We start from the raw sequence: 12,062 nt of genomic DNA, 5'->3' as shown, positions 1-12,062 counted from the left end.
CTGTTTCCATGTGGCCTGGGATGAGATGCCATGGAGAGGACAGGGCAGCTGTGGCACAGGTCTTTTTTTTTTTTTTTTTTTTTTGTGGTACGCGGGCCTCTCACTGTTGTGGCCTCTCCTGTTGCGGAGCACAGGCTCTGGACGTGCAGGCTCAGCGGCCATGGCTCACGGGCCCAGCCGCTCCGCGGCATGTGGGATCCTCCCGGACTGGGGCACGAACCCACGTCCCCTGCATCGGCAGGCGGACTCCCAACCACTGCGCCACCAGGGAAGCCCTGGCACAGGTCTTTTAAACTGGCTGTTGCTTGATAAAACTTCAGCTCCAGATTACGGGTCAAGGGGTTGAGAAGTGTTCTGAGCCCAGGGGCATGGAGAAATTGGCCTGGCCGTAGCTGCTGCCTCCTTTGCCGTGTTGGTTTCCAAAAGATGGGAGCCCCAGATGCTAAAAATGTCCCCCAGCACAGCCCTGCTGCCGGGTGCAGTCAGTGACAGGTGTTGGAACAGCCGACTGCTGCGGGCAGTGTTGGAATGGAGAGCGTTAGGGCTGCCGCCTTCTACCTCCTTAACACCTTTAGTTATAACTGTTGCCTGCTGGGAGGGGCGAGGAGAGGTGGCAAGGAGCAGAGCACCTTCTGTGGCAACTGACGGGATTTAATCGCCTTTTGGAACCCAATTGTTAAGCTGGGACGGGGAGTACAGGCAGAAGGAGGAAGTATCAATGGTTTTAAACGGCGTCTGTCTCTCTGCGTCTCTCCTGACGTGAGGCAGTGAAACACGTTATCGAGGAGGCCCGGAAAGTGGCTAAGTGCGTTTGACACACGCCAACTCCCTGCCTCCACACTGGATAATTGCATTGTCAACTGTTGAGCGAGGTGGCAGGTGACACTGCAGGCCGATTGATTGTCCCGCATCGCAGCTCCCCAGACTGTCAGCTCCCCAATCGATGGCGTTTACACAAGACACCGTAACTGCATGTGTAACTAATTCCAGTGTAAAACTCTCCGGAAGCTGCTGCTCTGCACCTCCACCCCCAAACCACACCTTTGGAGAGCACAGGCCTCCAGAGACCCCAGGACTCCTTTCTCCCTGGGCTCTGGTTTTGTTGGGAGCAGCAGGTGAGGAAATTGATGGCTCCTTTTTTTGTGGTTTCATGTCCCAGTAAGCGGGCATCTCCAGTTTCTCAATCGATTATCTGATCAATTGATCAAATTAACGCTGATTTTTCTCTCTCTCTCTCTTTGACCTAAGAAAAAAGGAGTTTATGCGAGGGGGGTCGTTTTTATAAAATTTAGGCTTTGCTTATCATATATGCACTTAACCCTCTCCCTTTCTATTGCTAGTGTCCAGTTGGAGGGAAGAGGTTTTTTGCACCACCCGTCCTCCCAGGACCAGGCCCCCACTGCTGAGCATCACTGACTCTCAGGCTTAGTCTGCCTGTGGGCAGCAGCCCAGCCCTTTGTGCCACAATACAGTGGGGCTGAGCCTCAGCAAGGTGGCCTCCCTGCTGACTAAAGGATACTCTGGGTCATCTTGCAGGTCCCAGGGGCAGAGTCCCTTCCCTGGATAGTAGCATCAGGAGTGGCAGCTTGCCTGTTATCCCCGGAGCTACACAGAACAGGAGCCAGAGGCTTGCAAAGGAGTACTCTGTGCCATCCTGCCTCTGAGTACTGGCTTGGGATGTTCCAGCAGCTGAGAACATAAAATGACTGTGGAGCCTTCTTCTCAAAGCAGGGTGGGGGGCGCAAGCTGGCAGGGGCGCTGTCTGCATAAAGTGGCTTTATGGCCGTTTCTTTTTATTATAATTCTGCCAGAAGTTAGCAAGTGACATTTCATTAAGAAAATAAAGTTTAATGTGCTGGGAAGGAGGTTGGAGCTGGCTGGGGCAGCACAAGAGTGAAATTGGTGGCGGCAGCCTGTTGTGAACACCTGTGGGGGTAGGGAGAGGTTCCCAACATCTGTCTCTGCTGGGGGTTGGCGTCAGGGTCAGAGGAAACTGCTCAGACCAGAGATAGGCCTTTTCCTTGGCAAACGGTGTGTTGTGCTCTCCATCCTGCCAGGTTGGTCAAGGGAGCAGAAGGTCGCGGCTCACCTGAGAGCTGGGGTCTGAGAGGGAGGGTTGTGGCCTGAGAGGTTTCTCCAGGCCACCAGCTAATCAGGCCTTGGCCTTCCTTCTGGCACAGGGCTCCCAGGACCTAATAGAACAGCATTGTTGGCATTAAGCCATTACTGCTTGGGTGTGTTGTATGGCACCTGCTGTGAGCCTGGCCAGCTCTGTGCTGGATGATGCTGAGATCACAGACTTGGGCTTTCATTCTGGTAAGGGACAGTGACAATACATGGTAATAAATACGATTTTGGAGTTGCACAGGAGCCTGGATGGACGCCACGGAAGGGACCCCTATGTAGAAATGTCTGGGGACGTCTCGTCCACACTCAGCACCTTGAGGATAGGAATCAGATCTGGAAACACTGTCCTCAGTGTCAAGCCAGGCAGAGGGTGAGTTCGATAAAGGCTGAGAGAATGTTGAGGTGAGTTCATTCAGGAAGTATTTATAGAGCAACTACCATGTGTAGGCACTATGAATAGAAGGCATGATCGAGAAGAGTCAGACTCGCAGAGCGAGCAGGAATTTGTTCTGTAGACCAAGAGGGAGATGTTTCTAGGCAGAGATAACAGGAAGTACAAAGGCATGGGGGCATGAGAAAACATGCAGGACTTGGGAAACCACAATAGCTATGTTCCACTCGAGTACGAGACCTGGTCCAGGCCTGGTAGGCAATGAGACTGCAGAGATAAGGACTTCGGCCACTGGGCTGCTTTATGTGTTGAGAAGCTAGGACTTTAACTAGCAGTTTGGCGGTGTCCCGTTTTCTCAGCTTTGCCAAGGGAGCCATACTGGGCTGAGGAGTGGTGCCAGGATTCTCGGCTTTGCTTCTCGCCCACCCAAAAGGCAGGGCTGGGCAGGACCGGGCAGGCCCTGGCTAAGCCAAGGATGTGAGGCTGACTGCTGAGCTGCGTGTACTTGGGGGAGGGAGGTTGGCAGAGCTCGGGAGGCGCAGGTTGTAAGTGAACCTGACGGCTACATTCTGATTGATGGCGGAGTTTGTCTCCCATACTGTCAGAGGGTTTATAGAGGTGCCATTCACCCACAAGGCGGGAATTGCTTGTCAGGACACTTGGCTGTGAACAGTAGACAGAGCTGTAACTTGGTGTTTTCTCAGCTTAATGGCCCCACTGCTGACCTGCCTGCTGCCTCGAGTTTGTTGGTGCCTCATTGTGGAGGCAGATGAGGACTGGCAGGGAGGGGTGGAGCCTGGGCAGTGCCTGGCCTCTCTCTTTCCCTGGTGCTGCTTACCTCTGGGATGGGTGGAACCTTTGTGAGACCAGAGACCAGAGGTGTAGGAGGGAGAAGGATCAGGAAGAAAGTGCTTTCGAAATGGGCTTGAAAGGTGGAGAACATTCCACATGGAGGGGAGAGCATGAGCAGGACACGGTGACGTTTGTGGTGCAGTAAGTAGTCTATCCGTATATGTGGAGCTTATGGAGTGAAATGAGAGAAAGAGGGAAGGTGGAGAAGTGGGGGCATCCAGAGCTTAGCGGGTCTAACTGAGGAGCTGGGACTTGGTCGTGCGTGCAGAGGGGAGCTGCAGACACTGCTGGAGCAGGGAAAAGAAGGGTCGGAGCTCTAAGGTGACAGGGTGAAGGAACAGGCGAGAGGCATGACAACCCGTTACATGTCTGTTGCCCTGATGAGCGTGTTAAGACCCTGGAAGAGGGAAGAATGAACAAGAAATTTCTGAGATCATCGGGCAGAGCCCTGAACTGCTTCACACCTCTGATTCCACTCAACCCAGATCCCATCGCTTTCAGCCCCTTTTGTCCCCGGCAGGGCTGTTCCACTGGCTCATGAGATGTGGTCCGAGACAGGGACCACTGGGAGAAGACATGGGCAGGGAGGGAGAAGCAGCTTTGTGGTCACTGGCCCTGGGCCATCAGGAAGGGTGGTCCTGGGAGTCAGACCACATGGCAGGTGAGCGGGCCTGGAGTAGCTTCAGCAACTCAGTGCCTTACATCACCACCGCCACCACTGGCCGAGAGTGCCTGTGGCTGTGCCACATGCACCTCCGTGAGGTCAGCTACCTGCCCGGCCCTTGGCCCTGCCTCTGCCCACCTGCTTGCCTCCATGGACTGCTTTGAGAAGCAGGTGTGCATGCTTGTCCTCCTTCAGCCATCCCTTCTTAATCCCTTTATAACTGCACTTGTCCAGGAATCTGGGCTGAGTGAGGTTGGGATGAATAATTAATGTCAGGCACTTCAGACACCAAATATTTGAACAGCTGCCTGGTGTTTTTGCTGGCAAGGACCTGACGGCCAAAACCAGGACGTTGGCTGGGGGTCCCGCTTTATGGCTCTGATGGGCCTTTGCCAGCCTACTCTCCCTTCTGGTAGACTTGTCAGGCTGGACCATAGGACACGGGATGCCCAGGTCCTGGGTGGGGGTGGCCTTGTAGACCTGAGTGTCTCTGTCTTCTTCCTGCTCTTAGACCTGGAAGACAGGTGTTCAGCATGCCTAGACTAGGTGTCTCCTGAGGACCTGACCTAGTGTATGAATGGGCTAGTTTATAAGCAGAGACCACTTGGAGCAGATGGCAGTGCAGAGATGGCTGAGGTACGCAGAGTGAAAAGGCCTGAAATGTCAGAGTCAAGAGCACCCAAGTTTCTTGGCTCTCTATATCCCAAGCCCACGTTTCTGATTGGCCTTACCTAGCCCCAAACCTGAGCCGTACCTAGGGAAACAGAAGGGGTGCCCTTGGACTCGTCTTGCTGGCTCCAGGCCCTCCTCATATCCTGCTTCCCACAGGCTCTGGCTTCGTCATGTGCAGCGGCAAAGAGAATCCAGACAGTGATGCTGACTTGGATGTGGATGGAGATGACACTCTGGAGTATGGGAAACCACAGTATCCTTGGGGCACTGCGGGACAAGGTGGGGCTGGTGGGACAGTCCAAAGGGAATAAGAAAAGTAGCGAGCACCTCTGGTCACTCATCCACACCACGCCCGAGGGTCAGTGTCTCAGCTTGGGCCGGGGGAGCCCTCCTGAGGATTCAACCCTCATGGCCCACCGCAAACTAGGATCCATTGTCCTTGACCACCATGCCAGATACACGGAGGCCGACGTCATCCCCTGCACAGGCGAGGAGCCCGGTGAAGCCAAGGAGAGAGAGGCACTCCGGGGCGCAGTCCTAAAGCAAGTGTGGGCACAGGCTTGGGCGGGTGGGTTAGAGGGATGGGAAGCCCTGAGGTGGGTGTCAACCCAGTACCCGCCCTCAGGGTTATCCTGCCTGCCTTCAGGGCTCACTTCGTTCTTCTTCCTTCCTTTCCTCTAGTGGTGGCCCTCCCAGCACACGCATCACACCTGAGTTCTCTAAATGGGCCAGTGACGGTAAGTCCTGACGCAGGTTAGGAGTGATGGGGGGTGGTAGTGACTGCCTCAAGCCCAACCCCTCACCTGTGCTGCTCAGTCTGGCCAGAGTGTGAGTTGCCTCTCTGTCCCAGCAGAGATGCCATCTACCAGCAACGGTGAGAGCAGCAAGCAGGAGGCCATGCAGAAGACCTGCAAGAACAGTGACATCGAGAAGTGAGTGTTTGGCCAGGAGGGAGGCCCAGGGAACCACAGCTCAGTTGGAGGGCGAGGGGCCCTTTGCTACCAGGAAGGCCTGCTGCCTTGGGCACACAGCCGACGGTGGGGCCCAGCTGGTGCTGAGCATGCCTCTGTGAACTGATCGCTGGGCCCAGGCCCTGGGAGCCTTGGTGGAAGGAGGAGCAGTCAGCCTGCCTGCCTGCCTGCCCACTGCAGAGGCCTCCGCCCCGGGAATGTGATGTATGGCTGCCCAGCCCAGCCAGCACACTTGATTCATCTCCAGTTTCTGTTTCTTAATCGGGAGCTAAATTGGTTTCATTTTTCTTGTCCCGGGTGGCGCTTGCAGTGGGTTTTAGGCAGGAGTATTGGGTCTCATCACTTTTGGTAGGAATTTTTGGCCTGTGTTCTCAGGCAGGGGAAAAGGGGATCCGTTAGCACTTCTCCCAGGGTTGGGCAACCCCCTGGCCTGGATCCTCAGGAGCCACCAGGATTTGAAATCAGCAGGGCACCTTTCTGCCTTTCCAGAAGCCCAGGCAAGGCTAGTTCTGGCCCCAGGAGGTGGCATTGTCCAGTTCTGGCTGCCTGGGCTGCTGCCATTGGCCATTGCCTAACTCCTCACAACCGCCCCTCCCTCCTCTCGAGGCTAGGTTGCCCAGGGTTAAAAGGCAGCCTCTTCATTCCAGGGCCAGTGTTCCATCTTGCCTTCTGCCAGGAGAGTGGATTGCAGGCCGGTGCAGGGCCGGGTCGGTGGCCCAGGGTCACCTCCCATTTGTTTCCCTCCATTTTGTGTTGTCATAAATTCATTCCAGCCCGTTGTGGTTGATCAGTTTATCTCGGCCAGGGCCGTGAGTGCTGCTGGCATGATGTATGGGCCGCAGCGCAGGGCCCAGCTGCCCATGAATCACCGCAGCTGCTCCATGTCAGCGCCAGAGCGGGCCGCACGGGTTCGGCGCAACCAGCTTGGGGTGGGGGGGAGGAATGACGTATGGATGTTTATTTAATAATTCTCTCCTACTCCAGCTGAGCGGGGCGGGCGGGGCCGTAAGGGGCACCCACCCTCATCTGGAGGGGCTGCTCATAAATCAGAAAGACAAGATCATTAATCAGGGATGGCGCCCAGGGGGAGGTGGGGGCCAGAACCAGTGGCTATCCATGAAGGTCCTACCCGCTGAGGGCTGGGGGAGCTGGGGACTGTCCCACCTGTGTGAGCACAGGCACCAGTGGGCAGGGCTGTCTGGGATGAGCTGGGGACTGGCTCAGTCATGTGCAGAGATCTCCATTGGGTCTGGATTTGCCAAGATTAGGGCCCTTCAGTCCCCATGATGTCTCTCTTCCCCGTACACATCATGGGTTCCCATCCTAGATCTTTTTCACAACCTAGGGAAGGAGAAAGGCAGGAAGACATGGCTTCCTCCAAGAAATTCTCCACCCCATACCCTAGAGGGGCTCAGGAATAGCTCACAACCTACCTGGGTCAGGGGCCTGGAGGATTGGGTATTTCACCAGAGCAAAGAATAGAGGCCAGTTATGTGCTGAGCAAATCCAAGATAGGGTGGGCTCTGGAATTGGATGTGGCCTTGGAGCCTTTGGAGATGGAAGTGGGAAATGGCTTCATTCTCTCCTGACCCCATCCTTTTTGCCTTCCCAGCTCTAAATCATTCTCTGGTTTGGGGCTTGACAGTTAGTTTTCTGCTCGGGGGTAGGCTGCCCCCAGCTCCAGGCCTTGGTTTCCCAATCTTTGAAATAACCTCATAGGATCAGCCTGGTCCTTGGAGAGGAAGGGAACACAGCTACCCATCCTTGTCTTCTTGTCAGGAACTTACCAACAGTCCAGGTGGGGATGGCACATAGAGCATTGGGCAAAGTGCCTGGGGGAGGAGCCAGCTGTGCAAGCGCTTGTGAGGAAGGAGGGGATGGTAAAAGCTTTCCAGAGCTGGAAAGTTGAATGGATGCTCCCAGGAAATCCGCCAATGCCAGGAGGAGTTGTGGTCAGAGCCTTTCTCAGCTTCCCTGGAGAGAGGCAAGGCAGAAAGAATCATGGACCCATGGAGTGATGGATCTAGAGCATCCCTGACATAGGGACACAGCCATCAGGAAGTCACATTCTGTGTCACTGCTAGTGCCCTAAAAGAGAAAGGTCAGAGATCAAAGTTCATTGCTGCCCATGAAATGTTTCCCATCATCCTACCCATGCCCCCCCATTACCTCTTACACCCAGGAGGGACAGACTACCTGTAAGCTTTCAGGCTTTCTGGGCCAACTGTCTCCCCTAAGCTGGCAAGACAGGCCACCCTAGGAGATGGTCCTCTACCTCAGCTCATTGAATACACCCTTTAAACCTCAGCTCTTACCCTTTATAGCCCTCTTCCAAATTCTCAACAACTTCCTGTAAATTGCCGGTAAGATAAACTTTCCTTTCTGATTGCGGCATCCGGGGTCTTCTTGGACACAGTCTCCTTTCCCAGTGTAGCACCTTCTGCTTACTCAGAAGTGAGCCTTCCAGCCAGATGGGGCTCTAGGGCCTCTAGGCCTTGGTTCCCACTGTTCCCTCAGCCTGGAGGCCTGTCTCCTCCTGGGTGTAGCCAGTGTAGGGTAGTGGTTACTTACACAGTTACTTGTTGGTCACAGAATCAGTCTGCCAGGGTTTGAATCCCATCTTCCCCACTCTGTGAACCTTGGACAGTACTTAATGTTTCTGTGCTTTAGTTTCTTAATAGGAGTATTAGGATCTCCTCATGGGTTTTTTGTGAGGTGTAAATAAGATAATTACTTTTAATCCCTGAGTACAATCCCTGACATTTAGTAAATGCTTAATAAATTTTAGCTCTTTTATTTGTATTATTGTCATTATTATTCCCTAAAGCCTGTCTCCAGTGCCATCTTTTCTACACCTCCAGGAAGCATTCTTCGTCCTCTGAGCCTCTCCATGTTGACTTGTTTTAGGAGAGGTGGGAGGGATCACTCTTTAGAATAGTCCTAGCTATTCCCTGTTCAGTACTGCAGCTCAGAGAGTCTTCAGGAAGTTGTAGGGACCTTGTGCAGGGCTTGGACTAGGGGTGAGGACCAACAGGACATCTGACATGCCTAGGAAGAAGCAACCAGGAGCCCTTGAGGTAGGCTAGGACTGTAGCCTAGGGGCCTCATCAGTCCCCACCTTCTTCACTCTCCCTGGGGGTTAGACCAGCTATTTCTTCAGCAGATGTTTATTCATACTCACGTGCCTAGTATGGGGCTAATGTTCAGAGTGTAGTGGTGTAGTGAGCAGCTTGCCCTCAGGGAAGTAAGTCTAGCAGTGACAGACATTTGTGGTTATACTGCTGTGGTGAAGTCCAGTACAGGGGCTGGAAGAGCACAGAAGGGGCAGCCACCACTGGGGTACTGGCTGGGGGCTTGGAAAAGGCTTCTGGGAGGAGGTGGGAACTAGGCCTGAATGATGAGATGGGACTAGTGAGTTAGGAGGTTGGGGTGATCCAGAAGCAGCAGAAAGTGCTGAGAGGCCAGTGGAGTGAAAAATGGTGGGGTGTGTGGGGAAACTCGGGAGTTTGGCATGGATGGAGCATAAAGTACGTGGCAGGGCACTGAGGGATGTGGCTGGCGGGGACCGGCCCAAGGAGGCCGTTGTAAGCTTGTGGAGAGTTTGGTGGAGCTTTATTCTGAGGTAGACACTAAAATGTTAGAAGTAGTCAGGTTTGCAGAATTCTAGGTGCTAGGAGAACAGAATGGAATGAGGGGACTGGAGTCTGAGAGGCCATTCAGGTTGGTGGCACAATCCACAGAGGAAATCATGAGCACCTGGACTAGGGGTGGTAGCTATGGAAAGAAGTGGAGATGCCAGAGATATTAGGAGCTAGATGACAGATTTTGGATGTGAGGAGTGACTGGGAAGAAGTGGTTTGAGAATGGTTCCCGGGTGTCTGGTTTAGAAATTCACCAGGACGGAGGTGGAGGAGCAAGGAGGGTGAGGAGTGCAGTTCTGGAATGTGGAGTTTGCGGATCGAGGATATGGGTGGGGCGTCTAACAGACAGCTATATATGCGATTCTGGAATTCAAGGGAGTTGTAGGCTGGAGGTTCAGGTTAGGGATGCCAGCCTGCTGCCTGCCCAGGTATGCCATCCTCTTTGCAGAATCACCGAAGATTCAGCTGTGACCACGTTTGAGGCCCTGAAGGCTCGGGTCAGGGAACTTGAGCGGCAGCTATCCCGTGGGGACCGTTACAAATGCCTCATCTGCATGGTGAGAGGAAGGGAACCTTGGGCGCCCTTGCTCAGGCTTCAGTGCTCCCTGGGGGTTGGAGAGGGTCTCTGCCCTGTGATCTGGGCCCTTCAGAGGGTGGGACAGCCTCCGAGTGACCCCTCCCTTCTCTGCCCATTTTCTCCCTAGGACTCATACTCGATGCCCCTAACGTCCATCCAGTGTTGGCATGTGCACTGTGAGGAGTGCTGGCTGCGGACCCTGGTGAAGTGGCATGGGGGTCGGGAGTGGGTGGCCATTTGGGGCACTGCCCAGATGTCCATGCTCGTGCTTGAGCCTGCTTCGGGGGAGGAGGAGCGAGGAGCCGGGGAGCAGAAGCATAGACCACAGCCCGAAGCCAGGATGTTCACCCCCAAGCTCACTACCCTCTCTCCTCCCCCAGCCCAGGTTTATTAAATTCTCCCCACCCGTGGGTTCTCTTGCTTTCTCCCTTCCCCCATCCCCCCACCCCAGCAGGCCCACGTGTGACGCATAGCAGTGAGATCCCGGGTCAGGAGGAGGCTGGGTGTGGGTAAGCAGGACCAGGGCCTCAGCCCCTCCCCCTCCCATTACTAAGCTCCTTCTGCTCCTGCCCCTGTTCTTCGCTCGGGAGCAGCCATTAAAATGTCGCCCGGAGACAGCAATAAAAGGCCCGGACGTGGGCTCTGTGTCCTGATCAAAGGCCGCGTGTAATCTCGTTAGGGCCGCGGCAGCCACAGCTGGACCCAGCCTTGTTCTCATTACTGGGGCTCCCGCTGCGGGCCTGGCCAGCCGGTTTGATCCTGGCGTCTCCCCAACACAGGAGCGTGCCTGCCTGCTCACAGAGGCCGCCCATGCCTCCCCAGCGCAGGCGGGCAGGACCGATCCAAGGTCCCAGCACACAGCTGGTTCGGGGAGATGCAGCTGCAGGCCCAGGGGCTCACGAGCAAATGTGCGGCACAGGGTATAACCAGAGCCCTCCCTGTTCTCCCTGCAGGGTGCCAAGAAGCTCTGCCCTCAGTGCAACACCATCACAGCGCCCGGAGACCTGCGGAGAATCTACTTGTGAGCTAGCCACCCCAGGCAGGCCTTGCCTCGAGTGCCCCACCTGCCCCGCCTGTGACGTGACCCCCCCTTGTACATATTTACACACAGGTTCCCCGTGTACATACATGCACACACATGAATGCGCGCACACACATGAACGCGCGCACACACGCGCACACACAGGACTCGAGCCAGAGTGGAGGCTGAGGCCCAGGCCCTGCCTGCTGGCTCCCACTGAGATTGGGGACCATACCTGTTCCAGGTTCCGTTTCCAGGGTGGGGCAGGGAGGTGGGGGTAGGGGGAGTAGCCAGGCAAGGCTCCTGAGATCCAGCCCCCCCCCCCCAACTGACAGACGGACAGACAGACATGCAAACACCAGACTGAAGCACATGTAATATAGACCGTGTATGTTTACAATGTTGTGTATAAATGGGACAACTCCTCACCCTCTACCCCATCCCCTGCCCTTTGGTTGTATGATTTTCTTCTTTTGTTAAGAACACCTGGAAGCAGTGCCTCATTCAGGGCTGGCTGGGGGCTCGGCCCATCCACCTCTTGGGGTGCCTGCCTCTCTCTCTCCCTCTCCCTCTCCCGTGGTTCTCTTCCCTCTCCCATGGTTCTCTTCCCTCTCCCATGTGCTCGGTGTTCAGTGGTGTATATTTCTTCTCCCAGACGTGGGGCACGTGCCCCAAGGGACATGATCCTCTCCTTAGTCTTAGCTCCTGGGGCTCCTCATGAGGAGTTGGGGGAGGGGGGAGGCACAGGAAATGGGAACCGAGCTGAAGCAGGGGTTGAGATTGGGGCTGGATGAGGGTGCTCCTGGCTACCCAGCCTTCTGCAGAGAACCTTTCCTGGGATTAGACTGCTGTTCCCAGGGAAAAGTGTTGTCTCCCCTGCCCTTCTTGTGGGCCCCATGGTGTGATGCTGTGTCTGTATATTCTATACAAAGGTACTTGTCCTTTCCCTTTGTAAACTACATTTGACATGAATTAAACCAGTATAAACAGCTGCTGCTTCTGTGCATGTGTATAGGGAGGGGTGGTGGATGATGGGGTGGTATGAACAGAGGCAGTTAAGGGGTTAATTCCTGGCCGCAGTGCGGAAAAGGACTTGGCTACGGGTTTGTAAAGCAGTGTGGGGTTGGTCTGCTCAGGGGCCCTGGA

The 12,062-nt window shown here is 55.0% G+C and overlaps 1 protein-coding gene across 6 annotated transcripts in view; it reads left to right on the top strand.

The window, feature by feature from the left end:
• The window catches only part of RNF220 (ring finger protein 220), a 31,119-nt gene extending 19,214 nt beyond the window's left edge, over positions 1 to 11,905 (top strand). For all 6 annotated transcript variants that reach the window (XM_081220431.1, XM_081220427.1, XM_081220428.1 and 3 more), the window contains 7 exons: positions 4,863 to 4,959; positions 5,162 to 5,248; positions 5,388 to 5,443; positions 5,560 to 5,638; positions 9,767 to 9,875; positions 10,023 to 10,097; positions 10,849 to 11,905. In XM_081220431.1, the coding sequence (XP_081076557.1) occupies positions 4,863 to 4,959; positions 5,162 to 5,248; positions 5,388 to 5,443; positions 5,560 to 5,638; positions 9,767 to 9,875; positions 10,023 to 10,097; positions 10,849 to 10,920 (575 nt within the window). In that variant the 3' untranslated portion in view covers positions 10,921 to 11,905. The remainder of the gene's footprint in view (positions 1 to 4,862; positions 4,960 to 5,161; positions 5,249 to 5,387; positions 5,444 to 5,559; positions 5,639 to 9,766; positions 9,876 to 10,022; positions 10,098 to 10,848) is intronic.
• The last annotated feature ends 157 nt before the right edge of the window (positions 11,906 to 12,062 follow it).

This window comes from Mesoplodon bidens (genome assembly GCF_964165515.1).
Source record: "Mesoplodon bidens genome assembly, chromosome: 2".
NCBI classification, from domain to species: Eukaryota; Metazoa; Chordata; class Mammalia; order Artiodactyla; family Ziphiidae; genus Mesoplodon; species Mesoplodon bidens.
The sequence above is the reverse complement of the archived record's forward strand: the minus strand, read 5'-3'. Positions and strand labels throughout refer to the sequence as shown.